Genomic DNA, 27,973 nt, shown 5'->3' with positions numbered 1-27,973 from the left:
AGTGAGTCCTCCAGATCAGAGGCAGTAGGGAGGACCAGGGATGTTCTCTGTTTAGTGAGTCCTCCAGATCATAGGCAGTAGGGATGACTAGAGATGTTCTCTTGTTAAGTGTGTGAATTGGACCATTTTCCTGTCGATATGTAACGAGTACTTTTGGGTGTCAGGGAAAACGTATGGACTTAAGGCTGTGTGTCTGGAAATTGTGTGACGGGTATTCTGTTTGGCAGTTTCCTCATTCCTCTTCTAAAACTAATGAAGGCCAGTGAAATCAGGTTAGTGGGACTCTCTCTCTCTCTCTCTCTGTGCATCAGTGAGCTGGACCAAAATATTGAAGCCAGCAGCCTCAGAGCTCGGAGATGACCGAGGGAGGGGGCAATATGCAGTGGTGGAAATTGTTCTCAATTGTCATACTTGATTAAAAGTAAAGATACCTTACAGTTTTTCCCAATTGCTAAAAAACACAATTTTTGCAAACTAGTGGTTTTATCAAAAATACTTAACACAAAACCACACACCCAAACTGCAAAATACCTCATATATCCTGCATTATCAAAATCAAACGTTTGCACGAAATGGCACACACTTCATTCATATGACCAGATTTGTGGCTAGCCAACCACACACTGCTGGGCATAATGAAAAGCACTCTCAATCTTTAGGATGCTTTGCCATAATACTAAAATAGTTCAAATTGTAGAAAATTCTTCAGATGCACAGAAATATTTGCAGATACACACACACACATGCTGTTGAAACCATTTTATTTTTTATTTTTCACCAAACAAGTCAGTGCAACATATGTACAGCAGATATATTTACATTGGACTGAACAAAAATATGCTCACAAAAAAAACAGTAAACTGAAAAAAGAAAATTGCTGAAAAAATATATAGAAAAAAAGAGAGAGGCAAGGAAAATAATTAGGCAGCATCTTGCCGCACAGCTGGGTCTGGCCACAACGCCTCGTCCACATCACAGGCAATATCTTCCCTTGCCAGACATCGAGGGAAGAAGCGCCTTGAGTGACTTATCCATCCCTGAATCGCGCCCACATCAATCTCATCACATGCCTCTTCCATAGCCTGCGCAAGAGGCATGCGCACAATGGGCTGCCGGTCGTATACCTTCCACCGCCATGTCGTAAAGAACTCTTCTATGGGGTTCAGAAATGGTGAGTATGGTGGGAGGTCAGCAAACCAGTTTTGGACTGGGGCTGCACGATGAAAGCTCACGTTGTCCCATACTGCAACGTACCGGGTTCTTTGATGGTCTGCATCATTCATACGCTCTGGTGGTATGAGAATGCTGTGGAGTCTGTCCAGAAATGTGAGAATATGGGCTGTGTTGTATGGTCCAAGGTTGGCATGACGGTTTGAGGACACCATGCGTATTGGAGATGGCAGCGCACATTGTGATGTTCCCACCACGTTGGCCAGGAACATCTATAATGGCCCTGTGGCCAATGACGTTTCTCCCCCTTTCTTCTGGTCTTTGCTAGGTTGAACCCAGCCTCATCTATAAAGATGAACTCATGTGGGATTGTATGAGTATCCATTTCCAGTACTCCCTGAAAACAAAGAACAAAAGCGGTCAATATGGTGTTATCCAGTACAATGTTGCATGTAGTGTACTGCAGTCAATATTGTACTTACATCCACATATGCTCGTCTGACCTCTTTGTTTCTTTGAGATTTTCTCTCAAACGGCACCTTATAAAGTTGTTTCATTATGATTTGGTTTCGCTTGAGAATGCGAGCCAATGTGGACAGACTGACTCGTTGAATGTTGTTGAATATGGTGTTGTCTTGGATGATGTGGCTTTGAATTTCTCATAATCTGATTTCATTCTTTTCCAAAATCCAAGTTTACAATGGCAGCTTCCTCCTGTACCCCGGTGAACATTTGGCCCCTTCCTCTACCATGGTTGCATCTCTCAGTCCTTTAGAAAAACAAAACCCCCCCAAAAATATAGGGCTTGGACAATGCAGCCTAAAGATATTTCCCCCACAGTAGAGTAAATTCTACAGGAAATGTGTGCAGTTAGTGTATGACATCAGCCATTTATGAAGTAAACAGGTGTCACCCAACTGATACACTATGACATGGTGTGAAAGACATTTTGGTTACATACCCGCACTCCAGTCTACATGTCCGGATGACACAGGCGACAGTAAAAACCGGCTCAAGTTGGGCTGCACTCTCTGTCCAGCCTCTCGCATTGTCAGCCCACGGTCGATGACATGATCAACTAAGGTTGCTCTGATTTCATTTGAAAGTTGTTGTCTTCTTTTGGCCACGAACTCCTCTACCAGCTCTACCTCTACCTCTCACCCTCTTCCTCTTCCTCTCTCTGCAACGGCTTCCATTGTTGTTGTAAAACGAAAAGTTGCTCACCTGTGGTCTTTTCATAGTGCTTACTTCCTGACTGAAGTGGTAACAATTAACCATTGAGGTGTTTGGCCAGGTGGCACATGTATTGGCCAATTAGCTCATGTAGTGTCATTTTGAATGGCAGTGTTTTGAAATGGCTAACATGTGACTTTATGTCAGATTGCTGTGTCTTATGCAGAGAACCGTGTGCAGTGCATTTAAAAAGTGCCATTTTGAATTGCAAAATGTGTGTAAAGCAGAAAATGTGTTTAGACTTTTGGAGACTTGAGAAGAGGTTTTGCTCTCTGTGTGTCAGTTTAAATAATTGTGCTGTGCATGTCATTTTAAGTGTGTTAGCAATTGGAAAAAATTGTAATAGGAAATGACTCAAGTAAAAGTGAAAGTCACCTAGTAAAATACTACTTGAGTAAAACGCTAAAAGTATTTTGTTTAAAAAAATAAAAACTTTATTTAACTAGACAAGTCAGTTAAGAACAAATTCTTATTTACAATGCCGGCCTACCCCGGGCCAAACCCAGACGAAGCTGGGCCAATTATGCTGAAATATCAAAGGTAAATGTAATTGCAAAAATATACTTAAGTATCAAAAGTAACAGTAGAAATTATTTTAAATGACTTCTATTAGGCAATCCAAACAGCATATTTTAATTTAAATGTTTTTATTTTACGGATAGTCACACTCCAACACTCAGACATAATTTAAAAATGAAGCATTTGTGTTTAGTGAGTCCAGATCAGAGGCAGTAGGGATGACCAGGGATGTTCTCTGTTTAGTGAGTCCTCCAGATCAGGGATGACCAGGGATGTTCTCTGTTTAGTGAGTCCTCCAGATCAGAGGCAGTAGGGATGACCAGGGATGTTCTCTTGATAAGTGTGTGAATTTAACAATTTTCCTGTCCTGTTAAGCATTCAAAAATGTAACGAGTACTTTTGGGTGTCAGGGAAAATGTATGGAGTAAAAAATACATTGTTTTATTTAGGAATGTAGTGGAGTAAAAGTACACATACCCCCCCATAAAAATGATCTAAGTAGTACTTTAAAGTATTTTTACTTAAGTACTTTACACCATTGGCAACTGGTTGAAATTGCAACGTTTCTCACAAGAAAGAAAGAATAAAGCTTGAAGGTAATTTGACATCATAGTACATTAGGTCTGTAATATTTCTCTCTGCCTCTCTTCTGCCAGACTGGGCTCTGCTTTTTTCTGAAATCAATGTGTATAACAAAATCTCTCTCTCTCTCTCTCTCTCTCTCTCTCGCTCTCTCTCTCTCGTATATCTCTTTCCCCCTGTCTCTCTCTCTCTCTCTCTCTCCTCCCTCTCTCTCTCCTCGCTCTGCCCTCTCCCTCTCCATCTCTGTCTTCTCCCCTAACCCCTCTCTCTCTTTCTCTCTCTCTCTCTCTCCCTCTCTCTCTCTCTCTCTCTCTCTCTCTCTCTCTCTCTTTCTCTCTCTTTCTCTCTCTTTCTCCTTCTCCCCTTTCCAGTTCTAACTCCTCCTCCACCACCTCCCTGGCCAGTAACTCTCCCAAGACGTGCTCTTGTGATTGGTCTGTTCCCCAGTCCACCAGGCTGAAGTACAGACAACAGTTTAACAGTCTGGACAAGCTGATGAGTGGATACCTCTCTGGTGAGTTACAACTACCTGTCTCTTCTCCCTTCTCTCTCTCTCTTCTCTCTCTTCTCTTTTCTCTCTACTCTTTCTACTCTCGTTTCTCTCTTTCTTCTCTCTCTCTCTCTTCTCTCTCTCTCTTGTTTCTCGCTCTCTCTTTTATCTTCTCTCTCTTTATCTTCTCTCTCTTCTCTCTACTCTCTCATTTCTCTCTTCTCTCTCTCTGCTCTCTTTCTCTTCTGTCTCCAAGCTGATGAGTGAATACTTCTCTGGTGGTGACAACTAATGTTCCTGACCCCTCGACCGTACACAGCCACCTAACCGTACCTGATGTAGAGAGGAACTTGTTTATTAACTTATCTTCCAAGAGATGCTGGATGTTATATTATTATTATTATTATTATTATTATTATTATTATTGTTTGCCTTTCTAATTGACCTGGCCCTGGTATCCTGGAAGGATATTGACCTCATCCCGTCAGTAGAGGATGCCTGGTTATTTTTTTTAAATGCCTTCCTCACCATCTTAAATAAGCATGCCCCTTTCAAGAAATTTAGAACCAGGAACAGATATAGCCCTTGGTTCTCCTCAGACCTGACTGCCCTTAACCAACACAAAAATATCCTGTGGCGTTCTGCATTAGCATCGAACTGCCCCCGCGATATGCAACTTTTCGGAGAAGTTAGAAACCAATACACACAGGCAGTTAGAAACGCCAAGGCTAGCTTTTTCAAACAGAAATTTGCTTCCTGCAACTCAAACTCTAAAAAGTTCTGGGACACTGTAAAGTCCATGGAGAATAAGAACACCTCCTCCCAACTGCCCACTGCACTGAGGATAGGAAACTCTGTCACCACCGATAAGCCCACTATAATTGAGAATTTCAATAAGCATTTTTCTACAGCTGGCCATGCTTTCCACCTAACTACCCCTACTGCATTCAACAGCACTGCACCCTCCACAGATACTCGCCCAACCTCCCCCATTTATCCTTCCTGTACGCTCTCGTTGGCGACCTGTACGCTCTCGTTGGGTGGCCTTCGCTTCATAATCGTCGCCAAACCCATTGGCTCCAGGTCATCTACAAGACCCTGCTAGGTAAAGTCCCCCCTTATCTCCGCTCACTGGTCACCATAGCAGCACCCACCTGTAGCACGCGCTCCAGCAGGTATATCTCTCTGGTCACCCCTAAAGCCAACTCCTCCTTTGGTCGTCTCTCCTTCCAGTTCTCTGCTGCCAATGACTGGAACGAACTACAAAAATCTCTGAAACTGGAAACACTTATCTCCCTCACTAGCTTTAAGCACCAGCTATCAGAGCAGCTCCCAGATCACTGCACCTGTACATAGCCCATCTATAATTTAACCCAAACTACTACCTCTTCCCCTACTGTATTTATTTATTTTATTTATTATTTTGCTCCTTTGCACCATATTATTTATATTTTAACTTTGAACTTTCTTCAAATTATAAATCTACCATTCCAGTGTTTTACTTGCTATACTTTATTTACTTTGCCACCATGGCCTTTTTTGCCGTTACCTCCCTTATCTCACATCATTTGCTCACATTGTATATAGTCTTATTTTTGTCTACTGTATCATTGATTGTATGTTGTTTTACTCCATGTGTAACTCTGTGTTTTTGTATGATGTCGAACTGCTTTGGCCAGGTCGCAATTGTAAATGAGAACTTGTTCTCAACTTGCCTACGTGGTTAAATAAAGGTGAAATAAAATAAATAAAAATAAATACAATTATGTTATACTACATCAGTTGACTGATGGTTGGAGAACAAGGCAGTGCTTCCTTCTCTTTGTACTTACAGAACCTAACCGTTCTTGGCCCTGTTGGTTATACACTGAACATAAAAAACGCAACATGCAACAATTTCAAAGATTTTTACTGAGTTACAGTTCATAGAAGGAAATCAGTCAATTGAAATACATTCATTAGGTCCTAATCTATGGATTTCACATGACTGGGGATACAGATATGCATCTGTTGGTCACTGATACCTTTAAAAAGGTAGAGGCCCCCCACTTACGTGTTCTATTCCAGAAAACCAGTCGGTATCTGGTGGGACCACCGTACGCCTCATGCAGTACGACACATCTCCTTCACATAGAGTTGATCAGGCTGTTGATTGTGGCTTGTGGAATGTTGTCTGACTCCTCTTCAATGGCTGTGTGAAGTTGCTGGATATTGGCAGGAACTGGAACATGCTGTCGTACACGTTGATCCAGAGCATCGCAAACGTGCTCAACGGGTGACATGTCTGGGGAGTATACAGGCAATGGAAGAACTGGGACATTTTCAGCTTCCAGGAATTGTGTACAGATCCTTGCGGTGTGGGGCCGTGCATTACCATGCTGAAACATGAGGTGATGGTGGGGGATGAATGGCACGAAAATGGGCCTCTGGATCTCGTCGATAAAATGCAATTGTGTTGGTTGTCTGTAGCTTGTTCCTGCCCCACCGCCACCATTAGGCACTCTGTTCACAACGTTGACATCAGCAAACTGCTTTTACAACATTTCACAGGCCACAATCAACACATTGAGCATGTTTGGGATGCTCTGGATCGACAACATGTTCCAGTTCCCGCCAATATCCAGTAACTTCACACAGCCATTGAAGAGGAGCATGACGACCTTCCACAGGCCCAATCAACATCCTGATGAACTCTATGAGAAGGCGATGTGTCACGCTGATTGAGTCAAATGGTGGTCACTGTTTTTTTTTTCTCTTCCTTTTAAATAAAAGGTATCTATAACTAACATACAGTACCTTCGGTAGGTATTCAGACCCCTTGACTTTTTCCACATTTTGTTACGTTACAGCCTTATTCTAAAATGTATTAAATAAAAACAGAAATAACTTATTTACATAAGTATTTCTACCCTTTGCTATGAGACTTGAAATTGAGCTCAGGTGCATCCTGTTTCCATTGATCATCTTTTAAATGTTTCTACAACTTGATTGTAGTCCACCTGTAGTAAATTCAATTGATTGGACATGATTTGGAAAGGCACACACCTGTCTATATAAGGTCCCACAGTTGACAGTGCACGTCAGAGCAATGACCATGTCATGAGGTCGAGGGAATTGTCCGTAGAGCTCTGAGACAGGATTGTGTCGAGGTACAGATCTGGGGAAGTGTACCAAAAAATGTCTGTAGCATTGAAGGTCCCCAAGAACACAGTGGCCTCCATCATTATTAAATGGAAGAAGTTTGGAACCACCAAGAATCTTCCTAGAGCTGGCCGCCCGGCAAAACTGAGCAATCGGGGGAGAAGGGCATTGGTCAGTGAGGTGACCAATAACCAGATTGTCATTCTGACAGAGCTCCAGAGTTTCTCTGTGGAGATGGGAGAACCTTCCAGAAGGACAACCATCTCTGCAGCACTCCACCAATGAGGCCTTTATGGTATTGTGGCCAGACAGAAGACACTCCTCAGTAAAAGACACATGACAGCCCACTTGGAGTTTGCCAAAAGGCACCTAAAGACTCTCAGACCATGAGAAACAATATTCTGTGGTCTGATGAAACCAAGATTGAACTCTTTAGCCTGAATGCCAAGCGTCACGTCTGGAGGAAACCTGGCACCATCCCTACGGTGAAGCATGGTGGTGGCAGCATCATGCTGTGGGGATGTGTTTCAGCGGCAGTGACTGGGAGACTAGTCAGGATCGAGGGAAAGATGAACGGAGCAATGTACAGAGAGATCCTTGATGAAAACCTCAGACTGGGGCAAAGGTTCACCTTCCAACAGGACAATGACTCTAAGCACACAGCCAAGACAACACAGGAGTGGCTTCAGGACAAGTCTCTGAATGTCCTTGAGTGGCCCAGCCAGAGCTCAGACTTGAACCCGATCAAACATCTCTGGAGAGACCTGAAAATAGCTGTGCAGCGACGCTCCACATCCAACCTGACAGAGCTTGAGAGGATCTGCAGAGAAGAATGGAGGCTGTAATTATTGCCAAAGGTGCTTCAACAAAGTACTGAGTAAAGGGTCTGAATACTTCTGTAAATGTGATATTTCAGTTTTTTAAATATTTTTATAAATTTGCAAACATTTCTAAAAACCTGTTTTCACGTAGTCATTATGGGGTATTTTCATGTCATTATGGGGTATTGTGTGTAGATTGATGAGGAAAAAAACAATTTAATCCATTTTAGATTAAGGCTGTAAAGTAACAAAATGAGGAGAAAGTCAAGGGGTCTGAATAGTTTCCGAAGGCACTGTATGCATATCTGTATTCCCAGTCATGTGAAATCCATAGGTTAGGACCTAATGAATTTATTTCAATTGACTGATTTCCTTCTATGAACTGTAACTCAGTAAAATCTTTGAAATTGTTGTTTATATTTTTGTTCAGTATATTTTGCACAATTCTTTATGTTGTTGAACCTCTTTAAACCTCTCCTACAGAACCGCTGGACCGACTAGCATCTATGTACCCATGTTTTTAAACGTTTTCCAGGTCTCTAGCTCAAAACAATATGGCCGCTCTGAGCCAATGAGCTTGCATGAATGTTTTTTCCTGCCAACAGCACCACCCTGCGGCCAAACTGAACCTTACTTTACAGGTTAGCTGGACTCATATCCCTGAGCCTGTGTGCCAAATTTCATCACTCTGAGTCAAACAGATATATAAACGTGCCAGTTGTAGCGCCACCGTGTGGTCGATCTGAATATTGCAGGTCTCGACAGTGTTTGGAACATGTTTGGATACAAAATAATATCCGTGACTGATTTTTTTCATTTTCTTATTTGCCAGCTCACGGTTATTTTAGGTACTAGTCTGGAAAATGTTGCGTTGAGAGACATTGGTCCACAGATGCTGTGTATAAAGTTTTTGCACAGATCCGTCATTCGGTGCCTCGAGTTGCGTTTTGAGTGTTTTTCACAAAATTCAAAAATGCAAACAATCCATAATGTTGGCATACCTTATGGGTTTTTCAGGCAGATTTGTTGCTTGTTAGGGGAGGGACCATTCAAAATGTGAATTTTCAATAAATTGTTTTAGCGCCACCATGTGGCCAATTGGCATTGCATGAGAGGGTGTGGCACATGGCCCTTTACCATCATGCCAGGTTGCACCCTCCTAGGCCTCACCATCTCACGGGAATTTGCTTTTTAATTTTGCCTTATGGAAGAAGAACAATAATAATATCGAGATGGTGCTTTACCAAAAAGTAAAACGTTTCAAGTTTTAAGGTTTCAAAATATTTTTGTGGTAGAAGTTAAAGTACAGGGCATTCGTAAAGTTTTCAAAACCCTTCACTTTTTCCACATTTTGTTACGTTACAGCCTTATTCTAAAATGGATTAAATAAATAACAATTCTCATCAATCTACACACAATACCCCATCATGACAAAGCGAAAAAAGTTTTTTAGAAATGTTTGCAAATGTATTAAAATTAAAATAAACTGATTTACATAAGTATTCAGACCCTTTGCTATGAGAAATTGAGCTCAGGTGCCTCCACCATCGCACCATGAGAAACAAGTTTCTCTGGTCTGATGAAACCAAGACTGAACTCTTTGGCCTGAATGCCAAACGTCACGTCTGGAGGAAACCAGGCACCGCTCATCAACGGGCGGGCCAATACCATCCCAACGATGAAGCATGGTGGTGGCGGCATCATGCTGTGGGGATGCTTTTCAGCAGCAGGGACTGGGAGACTAGTCAGGATCGAGGGTAAGATAAAATGAGCAAAGTACAGCGAGACCTTTGATGTAAACTTGCTCCAGAGCACTCAGGACCTCAGACTGGGGCGAAGGTTCACCTTCCAACAGGACAATGACCCTAAGCACACAGCCAAGACAACACAGGAGTGGCTTTGAGTGACCAAGCCAGAGCCTGGTCTACAGTAGTAGTGGTAGTGTCTACAGTTGTAGTGGTAGTGTCTACAGTAGTAGTGGTAGTGACTGGTTATAGTTATAGTAGTGGTAGTGACTGGTTATAGTAATGGTAGTGTCTACAGTAGTAATGGTAGTGACTGGTTATAGTTATAGTAGTGGTAGTGACTGGTTATAGTAGTGGTAGTGTCTACAGTAGTAATGGTAGTGACTGGTTATAGTAGTGGTAGTGTCTACAGTAGTAATGGTAGTGACTGGTTATAGTTATACCAGTCAATAGCCTGAACAAATGAAAGTCGGTTTGCCTTATCTAGCTTGAATGGTTCATAAGATACTGTTGGTGATTTATATTATTGTAATTTATATAATTATAGTTGGTGAAAAATACAATACAAAATAGAAGTTGGAATGAACTGAACATTGGTTTTTAGTTAATGTAGCTTGAACGGTTCTATAATTACCGTTGGTGAGTTATTTTTATATTAAAAAAAGTTATTTAAAAAGGTTTATAGTATGAAAATAATGTTGACACGCAATCTAAGTAAGGTCTGTCTAAACATCTCAGCGTTGGTAGACAAAGATGTCATATCTTCAAACTTTTTCTGTAACTTGTTTGGGAAGTGGTCAAAAGTTAAGTTTATAAATCGTTTTAGGGAACTGTTGTTTATATGGTTACTTAAACAGCTGTAACATTTGATCGTTACCAGATAATTCTGTTTTGAAAAGCAGAGAAGAAGAGGAAAGATTTCATATGTGATTTCAACGTAGCTGATGTGTCAAAAATCGACGTTGTTTACAGTGAATGTTTGAAGTGACGATGTCACAATGCGGAGTTTTAGAATGTTAAAAAGTCCCATTAAAGTGGATAAAGAGGAAGACAGACAAAATGTATAGTATAAATAATATCAAAAAAAGTTGTACACAAGCACACTATTCCAGATCAATCTGCACATTTTAAAGTTTGAATGTCGTTTCTATCTTAAATGGTGTAAGAGGAGTAGTGTCCAGATGAATATCTAGCTCGTGGTTTCCCAAACTCGGTCCTCAGGACCCCAAGGGGTGCGTGTTTTGGGTTTATTGCCCTAACACTACACAGCTGGTTCAACTAATCATCGAGATTTGAACTAGATGATAATTGTAAATGAAGTATAATTGGTGAGACTTGCTTTAACTCTTTAGCTAGGTAGAAGTTTAAAAAAAGTTTTATATGACTGTTTTTAGCAATCCGTTACATATCATCAACGTTAGATGTATTAAAATAATTTGTCTCGTTACTTTGATAGGCTACTATATCAACCATATTACTGTGATAGGCTACTATATCATCCATATTACTGTGATAGGCTACTATATCATCCATATTACTGTGATAGGCTACTATATCACCCATATCACTGTGATAGGCTACTATATCACCCATATCACTGTGATAGGCTACTATATCATCCATATTACTGTGATAGGCTACTATATCACCCATATCACTGTGATAGGCTACTATATCACCCATATCACTGTGATAGGCTACTATATCACCCATATTACTGTGATAGGCTACTATATCACCCATATTACTTGTTCCACTGGATATCATAAGGTGAATGCACCAATTTGTAAGTCGCTCTGGATAAGAGCGTCTGCTAAATGACTTAAATGTAAATTACTGTGATAGGCTACTGTATCATCCATATTACTGTGATAGGCTACTATATCATCCATATTACTGTGATAGGCTACTATATCATCCATATTATTGTGATAGGCTACTATATCAACCATATTACTGTGATAGGCTACTATATCACCCATATTACTGTGATAGGCTACTATATCATCCATATTACTGTAATATGCTACTATATCAACCATATTACTGTGCTAGGCTACTATATCATCCATATTACTGTGCTAGGCGACTATATCATCCATATTACTGTAATAGGCTACTATATCATCCATATTACTGTGATAGGCTACTATATCACCCATATTATTGTGATAGGCTACTATATCAACCATATTACTGTGATAGGCTACTATATCATCCATATTACTGTGATAGGCTACTATATCACCCATATTTCTGTGATAGGCTACTATATCACCCATATCACTGTGATAGGCTACTATATCACCCATATCACTGTGATAGGCTACTATATCACCCATATCACTGTGATAGGCTACTATATCATCCATATTACTGTGATAGGCTACTATATCACCCATATCACTGTGATAGGCTACTATATCACCCATATCACTGTGATAGGCTACTATATCACCCATATTACTGTGATAGGCTACTATATCACCCATATTACTTGTTCCACTGGATATCATAAGGTGAATGCACCAATTTGTAAGTCGCTCTGGATAAGAGCGTCTGCTAAATGACTTAAATGTAAATTACTGTGATAGGCTACTGTATCATCCATATTACTGTGATAGGCTACTATATCATCCATATTACTGTGATAGGCTACTATATCATCCATATTATTGTGATAGGCTACTATATCAACCATATTACTGTGATAGGCTACTATATCACCCATATTACTGTGATAGGCTACTATATCATCCATATTACTGTAATATGCTACTATATCAACCATATTACTGTGCTAGGCTACTATATCATCCATATTACTGTGCTAGGCGACTATATCATCCATATTACTGTAATAGGCTACTATATCATCCATATTACTGTGATAGGCTACTATATCACCCATATTATTGTGATAGGCTACTATATCAACCATATTACTGTGATAGGCTACTATATCACCCATATTACTGTGATAGGCTACTATATCATCCATATTACTGTAATATGCTACTATATCAACCATATTACTGTGCTAGGCTACTATATCATCCATATTACTGTGCTAGGCGACTATATCATCCATATTACTGTAATAGGCTACTATATCATCCATATTACTGTGATAGGCTACTATATCACCCATATTATTGTGATAGGCTACTATATCAACCATATTACTGTGATAGGCTACTATATCATCCATATTACTGTGATAGGCTACTATATCACCCATATTTCTGTGATAGGCTACTATATCACCCATATCACTGTGATAGGCTACTATATCAACCATATTACTGTGATAGGCTACTATATCATCCATATTACTGTGATAGGCTACTATATCACCCATATTTCTGTGATAGGCTACTATATCACCCATATCACTGTGATAGGCTACTATATCACCCATATTACTGTGATAGGCTACTGTATCATCCATATTACTGTGATAGGCTACTATATCATCCATATTACTGTGATAGGCTACTATATCAACCATATTACTGTGATAGGCTACTATATCAACCATATTACTGTGATAGGCTACTATATCAACCATATTACTGTGATAGGCTACTATATCACCCATATGTCTAACCTTCAGTTGTTGTGTGTGAAAACGGATAGAAGAAAGTGGGATAAACAGATGTTCTGTCAGGTCACGTGGACAACACTCTTAGGAAAGCAAAGCAACTCTGAATCATTCATGCTGTGGGTTTCAGATAAATACTTGTATGATTTACTTTTTTGGAAAACGTTCAGTGTAAATGAAGTGTAATTGTAGTTGAATGATGATGTAATGGATATACAGTTTTAGGATTTTATTTGGGGATAGAAATAGGATGGTGGATCGGGTGATGTGAGACGACATCTTTCTTTCAAATCTGACATCGTCAGAGTGCGTAGCTAAACACTGCGTGCTGGAAACATCCGGGTTTGTTATTTTAATTAAAACAACCAATCTTTAGGTTAAACATAAATAACAAACTTGTTTTTGCATGGGTTCCGCGACGCTGTTAGCTTTTAACAGCTACGACCGCTATTTCAATTATTGTTAGGTATTATCACTACTATAACCAGTCACTACTATAATTTATGCACATTTAAGTAGTTCTAATTTAAAGTGCAGACCAGAGCTAGACCAGAGCAGTAGTTGTGGTCAGTAGTTTTGGTCAGTAGCTGTGTCCTTGTTTCTGGTTCAGTTCAGGTCTGTGTCCTTGTTTCTGGTTCAGGTCTGTGTCCTTGTTTCTGGTTCAGGTCTGTGTCCTTGTTTCTGGTTCAGGTCTGTGTCCTTGTTTCTGGTTCAGGTCTGTGTCCTTGTTTCTGGTTCAGGTCTGGTCTGTGTCCATGTTTCTGGTTCAGTTCAGGTCTGTGTCCTTGTTTCTGGTTCAGGTCTGTGTCCTTGTTTCTGGTTCAGGTCTGTGACCTTGTTTCTGGTTCAGGTCTGTGTCCTTGTTTCTGGTTCAGGCTGTGTCCTTGTTTCTGGTTCAGGTCTGTGTCCTTGTTTCTGGTTCAGGTCTGTGTCCTTGTTTCTGGTTCAGGTCTGTGTCCTTGTTTCTGGTTCAGGTCTGTGTCCTTGTTTCTGGTTCAAGTCTGTGACCTTGTTTCTGGTTCAGGTCTGTGTCCTTGTTTCTGGTTCAGGTCTGTGTCCTTGTTTCTGGTTCAGGTCTGGTCTGTGTCCATGTTTCTGGTTCAGGTCTGGTCTGTGTCCTTGTTTCTGGTTCAGGTCTGTGACCTTGTTTCTGGTTCAGTTATGTGTCCTTGTTTCTGGTTCAGGTCTGTGACCTTGTTTCTGGTTCTGGTCTGTGTCCATGTTTCTGGTTCAGGTCTGTGTCCTTGTTTCTGGTTCAGGTCTGTGTCCTTGTTTCTGGTTCTGGTCTGTGTCCTTGTTTCTGGTTCTGGTCTGTGTCCTTGTTTCTGGTTCAGGTCTGGTCTGTGTCCATGTTTCTGTTTCAGTTTAGGTCTGTGACCTTGTTTTTGGTTCAGGTCTGTGTCCTTGTTTCTGGTTCTGGTCTGTGTCCATGTTTCTGGTTCAGGTCTGTGTCCTTGTTTCTGGTTCTAGTCTGTGTCCTTGTTTCTGGTTCAGGTCTGGTCTGTGTCCATGTTTCTGTTTCAGTTTAGGTCTGTGACCGTGTTTTTGGTTCAGGTCTGTGTCCTTGTTTCTGGTTCTGGTCTGTGTCCATGTTTCTGGTTCAGGTCTGTGACCTTGTTTTTGGTTCAGGTCTGTTTCCTTGTTTCTGGTTCAGGTCTGTGTCCTTGTTTCTGGTTCAGATCAGGTCTATAGGTAGTGTCTTAGTTTGTAATAGGTTGTTGTGTTGTGTTTCTCAGGCCCTCAGGTGAGGAACGCCCTGACTGCCTCCAACCTGACCCAGACACAGCTAGCTACCATCTGGTGAGTTTGTGTGTGGCTGTCTGTCTCTGTGCGTGTTCGTCTTTCTGAATGTGTGTGTATTTTATTGGTGTGTGTGTGTGTGTGTGTGTGTGTGTGTGCGTGCGTGCGTGCGTGCGTGCGCGTGCAGGACCCTGGCTGACGTGGATAAGGACGGTCAGCTGAGAGCTGAGGAGTTTATTCTGGCCATGCACCTGGTAGACATGGTTAAGACAGGACGTCCACTACCCCTCACCTTGCCCTCAGACCTGGTACCCCCCTATCTTAGGTAACACACACACACACACACACACACACACACACACACACACACACACACACACACACACACACACACACACACACACGCTCACACTATCTCTCTGATTGGTGTTTTGAATGAAGTATTTCAGCGTTGTTTCAGGTTTAATTATTTTTTCTCTGGTTTCTGTAGAAATAGCAGGCCAGTAGAGATGCTGAATGGATCTGGGCCCTACCTCTCCACTGGCCTGATAGACGGGACATCAGAGCTTGAACCTGCACACAAGAACAAATACAACGGTACATGACACTATCCCTAACCCTAACATAGCCCTAACATAACCCTAACGTAATTCTAACCCTAACATAACCATAACGTAATTCTAACCCTAACATAACCCTAACATAACCCTAACGTAATTCTAACCCTAACATAACCCTAACCCTAACATAGCCCTAACATAACCCTAACATAGCCCTAACTATATTATGAGAGAATATAGGTCGTTACAAGAGGAGACAACTGTCTCTCTCACCCCTTCAATGATGCTGACTTTATGTACTCTCTGTCCTTCTGTCTCCCTCCTGATCTCATCTCCCCCTTCGCTCCTCTCCCATCCCTCCTCTCCTCTCCCCTCCCTCCTTCTCTCCTCTCACCTCCCTCCAACTATGCTCTCCCCTCCCCTCTCCTCTCCCTCCTCCTCCCCTCTCCCCTCCCTCCTCCTCCCCTCTCCTCCCCTCTCCTCTCCCTCCCTCCCTCCCTCCCTCCCTCCCTCCCTCCCTCCCTCCCTCCCTCCCTCCCTCCCTCCCTCCCTCCCTCCCTCTCTCCTCTCACCTCCCTCCAACTATCCTCTCCCCTCCCTCCTCCTCCCCTCTCCTCTCCCCTCCTCTCCCCTCCCCTCTCCCCTCCGTCCTCCTCCCCTCTTCTCTCCCCTCCCTCCTCCCATTTCCTCCCCTCTCGCTCCTCCCCTCTTACCTTACTCCTCCTCCCTCCTCCTCCCCTTCCCTCTCCTCTCTCCTCTCCCCTCTCCTCTCCCCTCCCTCCTCCTCCCCTCTCCTTTCCCCTCCCTCCTCCTCCCCTCTCCTCTCCCTCCTCCCCCTATCCTCTCCCTCCTCCTCCCCTCTTCTCTCCCTCCTCCCCCCTCTCCTCTCTCCTCTCCCTCCTCCTCCCCTCTTCTCTCCCCTCCCTCCTCCCCTCCTCTCCTCTCCCCTCTCCTCTCCCTCCCCTCTCCCCTCTCTCCTCTCCCCTCCCTCCTCCTCTCCCCTCCCCTCTCCCCTCCCTCCTCCTCCCCTCTTCTCTCCCCTCCCTCCTCCCCTCTCCTCCCCTCTCCCTCCTTCCCTCTTACCTTACTCCTCCTCCTCCCCTCCCCTCTCCTCTCTCCCCTCTCCTCTCCCCTCCCTCCTCCTCCCCTCTCCCCTCTCCCCTCCCTCCTCCTCCCCTCTCCTCTCCCTCCTCCTCCCCTCTCCTCTCCCTCCTCCTCCCCTCTCCTCTCTCCCCTCTCTCCTCCTCCCCTCTTCTCTCCCCTCTCTCCTCTCCCTCCTCTCCTCTCTCCTCTCCTCTCTCCTCTCCCCTCTGTCCTCTCCCCTCTCCTCTCCCCTCCCTCCTCCCCTCTCCCCTCTCTCCTCTCCCCTCCCTCCCTCTCCCCTCTCCTCTCTCCCCTCCTGTAGTATCGTATGAAGACCGTCTGAAGGAAAACTTTGCGCGAGGCAGCGCTGAGCTGGAGAAACGTCGTCTGGCTCTAGAAGATAAACAGAGGAGGGAGGTGGAGATGAGAGAGAGGGAGGCCAGTGAGGTGCAGGGGATGAGGGAGGTGTGGGAGCAGGAGAACAAGAGACATCTGGAAGAGGAGAGACGGAGAAACATGGAGAGACAACAAGAGGAGGAGAGACAGAGAGAGAGTGAGAGAAAGGTGTGACCAGTGTTAATTTTGTCAACATAAATAGACTCAAATATTTGTCAAACACCACATTTCAGTGGCAATTGACAAGACTATAACTGACTGAATAGACCCATAAAAACTATAACTAAACCAAAATTATGTTTCATTTCAGTTGACTAAAACAAGACGAAATGATCTCTTGACTAAAATCTGACCACTAAGTGGACTGGACAAGAGTTGTTGGAGAGTTTTTCCAGTGATAAGCACAATTTTAATATTATAATCACAGATGCACAGTACAGTTCTGTTCAGCAGTGGCAAGGACACGTCACAGCCGGCACACACAGCCTTTATCAGCTGGTGAGCTACGGGGGAGTTAGCGATGAGTGTGGGCAGAACGGCTCCGCTCCCTTGCTTCCCCATAGCTCACCAGTCAACACCAAGCTTTCTAAGTTAGCTACCCTTTTCCCTGGTTGAGAAACACAAACTACTTTCTGAAATTAAAAACAATAGCAGCGTTGAGTTTAATAGTAAAACAATAGTCTAGGTATGTGTTCCCTCTCTCTCTCTCTTGAGTGTAGAAAATTAGTCCGTCTTTCAATTTGTAGTCTCACTCAACCCTCCCACTTAGCCTACTGCGTTTCTTAGCCAGGTTCTGTAGCCAATATAGCCAAGTCCTCTCATTTCTCTCGGAGAGAACGGCTTGACAAATTACAGTTTGAAACATATGACCCTTAATACGGGCTCAACGTATGTTGTCTTTCTATGGTGCGTTGGCAGGCCACACTTTACATCCATAAAGCATATGGCGGGGCTACACCTTGACTGGGTGAAACAGTCCTTATCTAGAGGTTTAGTGACTCCACTACATCACTGGGTGAAACAGTCCTTATCTGGAGGTTTAGTGACTCCACTACATCACTGGGTGAAACAGTCCTTATCTGGAGGTTTAGTGACTCCACTACATCACTGGGTGAAACAGTCCTTATCTGGAGGTTTAGTGACTCCACTACATCACTGGGTGATCATTCTCTCTCTCTCTGTCTCTCTCTGTCTCTCTGTCTCTCTGTCTCTCTCTCGTTTTCTCTCTGTCTCGCTCTCTCTTTTTCATGCTCTTTCTCTCTCTGTCTCTCTTTCTCTCTCTGTATCTCTATCTCTGTCTGTCTCTGAACCTCTGTCTCTCTCTCTTGCTCGGGCTCTCACAGGCAGCGCAGCAGGAGCTGGAGCGCCAGCGGAGAGAGGACTGGGAGCGAGTGCGGAAGGAAGAGTTGTGGAGGACGAGAGAAAGAGAGCGGGAGGATATCACTGTGCTCCGAGCCAAGAAGAAGAGTTTGGAGATGGAGCTGGAGGCTGTGGTGAGACAGATGGCCTAGCCGTTAGAGCGTTATTATTACAGACACACCACACACACACCACCCACACACACACACCACATACACACAACACCACACACACACAACACACACGGGCGGCAGATGGCAGTGGGTCAGTGACTGAAAGGTTGGTATCCTAGAGCCGACAAGGTGAAAAATCTGTCGACGTGCCCTTGAGCAAGGCACTTAACCCTAATTCCTCCATGGTTGCTGTTGATAATGGTTGACCCTGGCCGTGACCCCACTCTGTGTTGATAATGGTTGACCCTGGCCGTGACCCCACTCTGTGTTGATAATGGTTGACCCTGGCCGTGACCCCACTCTGTGTTGATAATGGTTGACCCTGGCCGTGACCCCACTCTCCGTTGATAATGGTGACCCTGGCCGTGACCCCACTCTCCGCTGATAATGGTGACCCTGGCCGTGAGATAGGACAGATATAAACACCCACCTAATTATTATTTTTTATTATTGCACCACACACACACACACACACACAATTACATTAACCCCTGACTGGTGGTTGGTCTCCAGGGCAGCAGACACAAGCAGTTATCAGATGGTCTCCGTGACGCCCAGAGTAAGAGGCGGATCCAAAGAGCAGAGATTGATCTCATCAATCAGAGGAGAGATGGGCGTGCCTCCAAGATCAACGCTCTGCAGGCACAGTTTGAGGTCAGAGCCAATCCCTCCATCTGTCATCACTCCATCGTTCCATCCCTCCATCACCACCCCTCCTTCCCTCAATACCTCCTTCCCTCCATCACCACCCCTCCTTCCCTCAATACCTCCTTCCCTCCATCACCACCCCTCCTTCCCTCAATACCTCCTTCCCTTCATCACCACCCCTCCTTCCCTCAATACCTTCTTCCCTTCATCACCACCCCTCCTTCCCTCAATACCTCCTTCCCTCAATACCTCCTTCTCTCCATCACCACCCCTCCTTCCATCAATACGTCCTTCCCTCCATCAATACGTCCTTCCCTCATTATGTCTTTCCCTCCATTAATAAGTCCATCCTTCCCTCAATACGTCCCTCCGTCCCTCAATATGTCCATCCCTCCATCTCTATCCCTCCATCTCTCTATCCCTCCTTCCCTCAATACGTCCCTCCTTCCATCTCTCTATCCATCCATCTTTCCTCTCTTCCCATTCCCAGCTTCCAATAATCTTACTCTTCTCTCCCTTCCTCGGCAAAAATGCTTATTTGGTAGAATACATTTTACAGAAATTCTGGTACAGTACTATAAACACATGTCTCTCCTCTGTCCTTCAACACCAGAGGATAGTGGGTTACTATTCGTTACTATAAACACGTGTGTCTGTGTACGATAGGACTACCAGAGGAAACTGGTTCAGTTGGTTCCACAGCAACAGAGACTGACAGAGAGACTCAAGAACATGGGCTGCAACAACATCCCTGGTAAACACACACACACACACACACACACACACACACACACACACACACTGCTCTCAACATTCTCTCTACCTTGAACTCTGTGCTGATCTCCATGACCTCTGATCTGTGTTGGTAGCCGTGGCAATGACCTCTGTAGGTGGCAGCGTTGCGGAGAAGGGCGTGGTCTGTCGGAGGCTGAAGGACCAATTAGGCGCTCTGGAGAGAGAGACAACCGACAAGCTGGCCATGATGGACCACTACCAGCAAGACCTCAAGGTACCAGTACAGCCCAGTACAGACCACTACAGACCACTACATACCACCACAGACCACTACATACCACCACAGACCACTACATACCACTACAGACCACTACAGACCACTACAGACCACTACAGACTAGTACAGACCACTACAGACTAGTACATACCACTACATACCACTACAGCCCACTACAGACCACTATAGACTAGTACAGACTAGTACAGACCACTACATACCACCACAGACCACTACAGACCACTACAGACCACTACAGACTAGTACATACCACTACAGACCACTACAGACTAGTACAGACCACTACAGACTAGTACATACCACTACAGACTAGTACAGACCACTACAGACCACTACAGACTAGTACAGACTAGTACAGACCACTACATACCACCACAGACCACCACAGACCACTACAGATGACTACAGACTAGTACATACCACTACAGACTAGTGCAGACCACTACAGACCACTACAGACCACTACATACCACTACAGACCACTACATACCACTACAGACTAGTACAGACTAGTAGATACTAGTACAGACTAGTACATACCACTACAGACCACTACAGACTAGTACATACCACTACAGACCACTACAGACTAGTACATACCACTACAGACCACTACAGACTAGTACAGACTAGTACAGACTAGTACATACCACTACAGACCACTACAGACCACTACCAGCAAGACATCAAGGTACCACTACAGACCACTACAGACCAGTACAGACCACTATAGACTAGTACATACCAGTACAGACCACTACAGACCACTACAGACTAGTACATTATCAGTACAGCCCAGTACAGACCACTACAGACTAGAACATTACCAGTACATACCACTACAGACCACTACCAGCAAGACATCAAGGTACCAGTACAGACCTTTACAGACCAGTACAGACCAGTACAGCCCAGTACAGACCCCTACCAGCAAGACATCAAGGTACAGACCACTAGAGACCAGCTAAAACCAGGACAGACCATTAGAGACCAGCTAAAACAGGACAGACCACTAGAGACCAGCTAAAACCGGGACAGACCACTAGAGACCAGCTAAAATCTGGACAGACCACTAGAGACCAGCTAAAACCAGGACAGACTACTACCAGCAAGACAATAAGGTACAGACCACTAGAGACCAGCTAAACCCAGGAAAGACCGCTAGAGACCAGCTAAAACCTGGACAACCTACTACCAGCAAGACAATAAGGTACAGACCACTAGAGACCAGCTAAAACCAGGACAGACCACTAGAGACCAGCTAAAACAGGACAGACCACTAGAGACCAGCTAAAACCAGGACAGACTACTACCAGCAAGACAATAAGGTACAGACCACTAGAGACCAGCTAAAACCAGGACAGACCACTAGAGACCAGCTAAAACCAGGACAGACCACTAGAGACCAGCTAAAACCAGGACAGACTACTACCAGCAAGACAATAAGGTACAGACCACTAGAGACCAGCTAAAACCAGGACAGACTACTACCAGCAAGACAATAAGGTACAGACCACTAGAGACCAGCTAAAACCAGGACAGACCACTAGAGACCAGCTAAAACCTGGACAGACCACTAGAGACCAGCTAAAACCAGTACAGACCACTAGAGACCAGCTAAAACCAGGACAGACCACTAGAGACCAGCGCTAAAACCAGTACAGACCACTTGAGACCAGTATAGACCACCAAGACATCAAGGTATGAGTGGTAACGTGAGTTGTCTTGTTCTAGTTTCAGACACCTATATTCATAATATTATGACACCAGTACAGACCAGATCAAACCAGTACAAACCAATATAGACCAGATCAAACCAGTACAAACCAGTACAGACCACTAGATGGAGCTAGAGACTGTGGTGTTAGAGACACAAATCAAATCAATTTTTATTTCTCACATGAGCCGAATACAACAGGTGGAGACCTTACAGTGAAATGCTTACTGACTTAAGCAACAATGAAGTTTTAGAAAATAGAGTTAAGAAAATATTTACTAAATAATCGAAAGTAAATTAAATGTAATAAAAGTAGCACTAAAATAACAATAACAGGGCTATATACAGGGGGTACCGGTACCGAGTCATTGTGTGGGGGTACAGGTTAGTCGAGGTAATTTGTACATGTAGGTAAATGGGTTCCCGAGTAGCGCAGCGGTCTGTAACTGTATCTCAGTGCTATAGGCGTCACCTCAGACCCTGATTCGATTCCAGACTGTATCACAACCGGCCGTGATTGGGAGTCCCATCGGGCGGCTCACAATTGGCCCAGCGTCATCCAGGTTTGGCCAGGGTAGGCGGTCATTGTAAATAAGAATTTGTTCATAACTGACTTGCCTAGTTAAATAAAGGTTAAATACATTAAAAGTGACTATGGATAGATAATAAACAGCAAGTAGCAGCAGTGTAAAAACAAAGGGGTGTGTCAATGTAAATAGTCCGGGTGGCCATTTGATTATCTGTTCAGCAGTCTTATGGCTTGGGGGTAGAAGCTGTTAAGGAGCCTTTTGGACCTAGACTTGGCGGTCCGGGTACTGCTTGCCGTGCGGTAGCAGAGGGAACAGTCTATGAATAGGGTGGCTGGAGTCTGACACTGTTTTGGGCCTTCCTCTGACACCGCCTAGTATATAGGTCCTGGATGGCAGGAAGCTTGGCCCCAGTGAATGTACTGGGCCATTTGGACTACCCTCTGTAAGGCCTCACAGTCGGATACCAGGCGGTGATGCAACTGGTCAAGATGCTCTCGATGGTGCAGCTGTAGAACTTTTTGAGGATCAGGGGACCCATGCCAAATCTTTTCAGTCTCCTGAGAGGGAAAATGCGTTGTCGTGCCCGACTGTCTTGGTGTGTTTGGATCATGATCTCTACAGAGAGATCTACAGAGAGATCATGTCGTGGAAAATTGTCTTAAGAATAACACTTTTTACAAGAACTTGTAAATTCAATATAGACTTTAATACAGAGTAATAAAGCCGAGCCGGTCCGCGGACAACAACTGCCTTCCTTAGGCCCCGGCTCTGCTTTTATGCATATACAATTCATAGGTCCATCCTTTATGTAAATGAAGTAAAACCCCCTATGCGTTCTGCCACCATTTTCTTTCAACCCAATGGATAACGCCCTCATCTGCTTTTAGCTCTAACATTGTAGTGGCTGGATAACGCCCATATCTGCTTTTAGCTCTAACATAGTAGGGGCTAGACTCTCCTCATATGGATATGAAAATAATGCATGCATTGCAGGCTTACGCTTGGCATATATTTAGTCATGGCCGTACATACAGCTTGCCTGGCCGTTCCATGGTTCCTACTTGGGGATGTATGGCCACCTGTTTTCTCCACTCAGGGTCACTGTCAGTCTCCTCTTTCGCTAGCTAATGTATTTCTATTTTTCTTCCCTCAGCACGTCTACCTTTCTCCCACAATCACAGATCTACAGAGAGATCACCAACATCATGATGTGGACACCAAGGAACTTGAAACTCTCGACCCGCTCCACTACAGCCCCGTCGATATGAATGGGTGCATGTTAGGCACTCCTTTTCCTGTAGTCTACGATCAGCTACTTTTTCTTGCTCATTTTGAGGGAGATTATATTATGTTGTCCTGGCATTACATTGCCAGGTCTCTGACCTCCTCCCCATAGGCCGTCTCATCGTTGTCGGTGATCAGGCCTACCACTGTTGTGTCGTCAGTAAACTTAATGATGGTGTTGGAGTCATGCTTGGCCACGCAGGCGGTGGGTGAACAGGGAGTACAGGAGGGGACTAAGCACACACCCCTGAGGGGCCCCTGTGTTGAGGATCAGTGTGGCAGATGTGTTGTTGCCTACCCTTACCACCTGGGGGCGGCCCGTCAGGAAGTCAAGGATCTAGTTGCAGAGGGAGGTGTTTAGTCCCAGGGTCCTTAGCTTACTGATGAGCTTTGTGGGCACAATGGTGTTGAACGCTGAGCTGTAGTCAATGAACAACATTCTTACATACGTACAGTTGGAAGTCGGACGTTTACATACACTTAGGTTGGAGTCATTTAAACTAGTTTTTCAACCACTCCACAAATGTATTGTTAACAAACTATACTTTTGGCAAGTCGGTTAAGACATTACTTTGTGCATGGCACAAGTAATTTTTCCAACAAATGTTTAGAGACAGATTATTTCACTTATAATTCACTGTATCACAATTCCAGTGGGTCAGAAGTTGACATACACTAAGTTGACTTTGCCTTTAAACAACTTGGAAAATTCCAGGAAATGATTTCATGGCTTTAGAAGCTTCTGATAGGCTAATTGACATCATTTGAGTCAATTGGAGGTGTGCCTGTGGATGTATTTCAAGGCCTACCTTCAGACTCAGTGGCTCTTCGCTTGATATCATGGGAAAATCATAAGAAATCAGCCAAGACCTCAGAATTTTTTTTGTAGATCTCCTCAAATCTGGTTCAGCAATTTCCAAATGTTCATCTGTACAAACAATAGTACGCAAGTATAAACACCATGGGACCACGCAGCCGTCATACCGCTCAGGAAGGAGACACGTTCTGTCTCCTAGAGATGAACGTACCTTGGTGCGAAAAGTGCAAATCAATCCCAGAAGAACAGCAAAGGAATTTGTGAAGATGCTGGTGGAAATGAGTACAATAGTATCTATATCCACAGTAAAATGAGTCCTATATCGACATAACCTGAAAGGCCGCTCAGCAAGGAAGAATCCATTGCCCCAAAACTTCCATAAAAAAGCCAGACTATTGTTTGCAACTGCACATGGGGACAAAGATCGTACTTGTGGAGAAATGTCCTCTGGTCTGATGAAACAAAAATAGAACTGTTTGGCCATAATGACCATTGTTATGTTTGGAGGAACAAGGGGGAGGCTTGCAAGCCGAAGAACACCATCCCAACCGTGAAGCATGGGGGTGGCAGCATCATGTTGTGGAAGTGTTTTGCTGCAGGAGGGACTGGTGCACTTCACAAAATAGATGGCATCATGAGGATGGAAAATTGTGTAGATATATTGAAACAACGTCTCAAGACATCAGTCAGGAAGTTAAAGCTTGGTCGCAAATGGGTCTTCCAAATGGACAATGACCCCAAGCATACTTCCAAAGTTGTTGCAAAATGGCTTAAGGACAACAAAGGAAAGGTATTGGAGTGGCCATCACAAAGCCCTGACCTCAATCCTATAGAAAATGTGTGGGCAGAACTGAAAAAGCGTGTGTGAGCAAGGAGGCCTACAAACCTGACTCAGTTACAGCAGCTCTGTCAGAAGGAATGGGCAAAAATTCACCCAACTTATGGAAGCTTGTGGAAGGCTACCTGAAAAGTTTGACCCAAGTTTAACAATTTAAAGGCAATGCTACCAAATACTAATTGAGTGTATGTAAACTTCTGACGCACTGGGAATGTGATTAAATAAATAAAAGCTGAAATAAATCATTCTGTCGACTATTATTCTGACATTTCACATTCTTCAAATAATGTGGTGATCCTAACTGACCTAAAACAGGGAATTTATACTAGGATTAAATGTCAGGAATTGTGAAAAAGGAGTTTAAATGTATTTGGCTAAGGTGTATGTAAACTTCCGACTTCAACTGTAGGTGTTCCATTTGTCCAGGTGGGAAAGGGCAGTGTGATTGGGTCATCTGTGGATCTGTTGGGGCAGGAACTTTTCTTTCTTGGGCACAGGGACTAACTATGGTGGTCTGCTTGAAACATGTTGGTATTACAGACTCAGTCAGGGAGAGGTTGAAAATGTCAGTGAAGACACTTGCCAGTTGGTCCGCTCATGCTCTGAGTACACGTCCTGGTAATCCGTCTGGCCCAGCGGCTTTGTGAATGTTGACCTGTTTAAAGGTCTTGCTCACATTGGCTACGGAGAGAGTGATCACACAGTCGTCCGTAACAGCTAGTACTCTCATGCATGCTTCAGTGTTGCTTGCCTCGAAGTGAGCATAAAAGGCATTTAGCTTGTCTGGTAGGCTTGCGTCACTGGGCAGCTCACTTCTGGGTTTCCCTTTGTAGTCCTTAATAGTTTACAAGCCCTGCCACATCCGACGAGCGTCAGAGCCGATGTTGAAGTAGGATTTAGTCTTAGTTCTGTGTTGACAGTTTTCAGAAAGGATGTGGAGCTCCTTGAGTGGAATTTTCAACCTCTGACACGTTGTGTTAACAAGCTAGCTACTACTAACTCTTTCACAAAAAAGGGCATCATCATCATTTTCACAATTTCAGAATGTTATTTCTACCTCATAGTGTAGAAATATAATTTTTTTAAACTGTCAATCACATTTTTAACTGCACAGCTCCTGGATTTGGTGCTATGTAGTAAAATTTGAAATGGTGTTTTTTACATTGGATAAAAGTAGAGACTCAGAGCTACAAAATTGTATATTATACACTGCATTTGAGGAACAATGGGAAAGTAATTCTGCTTTGAAAGTGAACGTCTGGATAACATGAAAACAGCCTAACCAGCTCTGCTGGCAACAATTTCATTATGCTTTTTTGCCGACGTTTACTGACACCGGCCATATTCAACGGGTGTTGTACACTTTAGCTTAAGACATGTAGCTAGCTAGCTAGGTAAACAATGACCTTAGCTGGGTAAACAGCGTGTAACATTACACACGTCACGTCAGCTAACGAGCCAGCCAGCTAATATTAACTAGTTAAACAACAATGAACATAGTGCCAAATCCTGTCGTTACTACACTGCATGAATCTGCTGGGATCTAACCAAACAGGTTCAATGTTAGATAGCTAACATTAGGCTCTAACTGGCAATGCAAACGGTTCTGGAATATGAATAATAACGTCATACACGTAACGTTAGCTAAGGAGCCAGCCAGCTAGCTAGCTAACAGTACATTTTAGCTTGAAATGAAACCACTTTCTGTCAAAATTGGAAACGTGTAATATCTGAAATTGTAGCTAGCTAACACTAGACTATCTTACCCATATACATCATCATGCTTGATGGATGCATCTCTCTGTCACGGATGCCACAGTTGCCCTTAGTTTGAAGATGTAATCCGGAGACATGTGTTTTCTCCATCTCTTTAGCTATCACACACTAATTCCACTGATTTCAGAACTTGATCCTCCAGAAAGTGGAGAGCAACATTTATGCAGCTCCACTACATGATACATTTTTTTAAAAGCCGCGTTCGACAGGATTACCAACACAGACTGACGAGCTCAAATAGACAGAAGCCTTCTATATGGCAGACCAATCCGAATTCATCTCTCTGCATGTCCAGCCCACTCATTATCTCAGCCAGTCATGGCTGAACCAATAAGGCTCATAATTTAACAATTTTATTCATATTAACAGATGGCAAGTCTGTTATTAAGGCACATTACATTTCACATGTTCCAGAAGGCATTTCTGCCAACAAAAAAAACATTTTTTGATAAAAATTTAAAAAACATTCAAATGGCTCTCCTGTGAAGTCGTGACTTGGGACATACTTTATTTATTTATTTATTTTATTTAACCTTTATTTAACTAGTTAAACTAGTCAGTTAAGAACACATTCTTATTTACAATGATGGCCTACCAGGGAATTGTGGGTTAACTGCCTTGTTCAGGGACAGAACGACAGATTTTTACCTTGTCAGCTCGGGGATTCGATCCAGCAACCTTTCAGTTACTGGCCCAAAGCTCTAAGCACTAGGC

General features: G+C 43.6%; 1 protein-coding gene across 1 annotated transcript in view; it reads left to right on the top strand.

The window, feature by feature from the left end:
• LOC106593452 (intersectin-2) overlaps window positions 1-27,973 on the top strand; it is a 102,405-nt gene that overhangs the window by 44,524 nt on the left and 29,908 nt on the right. Inside the window, exons 11-19 of the mRNA XM_045695265.1 lie at window positions 3,876-4,018; window positions 15,042-15,105; window positions 15,233-15,370; window positions 15,536-15,642; window positions 17,011-17,252; window positions 18,428-18,577; window positions 19,130-19,270; window positions 19,931-20,018; window positions 20,134-20,273. Coding sequence (XP_045551221.1) covers window positions 3,876-4,018; window positions 15,042-15,105; window positions 15,233-15,370; window positions 15,536-15,642; window positions 17,011-17,252; window positions 18,428-18,577; window positions 19,130-19,270; window positions 19,931-20,018; window positions 20,134-20,273 — 1,213 coding nt within the window. The remainder of the gene's footprint in view (window positions 1-3,875; window positions 4,019-15,041; window positions 15,106-15,232; window positions 15,371-15,535; window positions 15,643-17,010; window positions 17,253-18,427; window positions 18,578-19,129; window positions 19,271-19,930; window positions 20,019-20,133; window positions 20,274-27,973) is intronic.

This window comes from Salmo salar, chromosome ssa15 (genome assembly GCF_905237065.1).
Source record: "Salmo salar chromosome ssa15, Ssal_v3.1, whole genome shotgun sequence".
Classification (NCBI taxonomy): domain Eukaryota; kingdom Metazoa; phylum Chordata; class Actinopteri; order Salmoniformes; family Salmonidae; genus Salmo; species Salmo salar.
The sequence above is the reverse complement of the archived record's forward strand: the minus strand, read 5'-3'. Positions and strand labels throughout refer to the sequence as shown.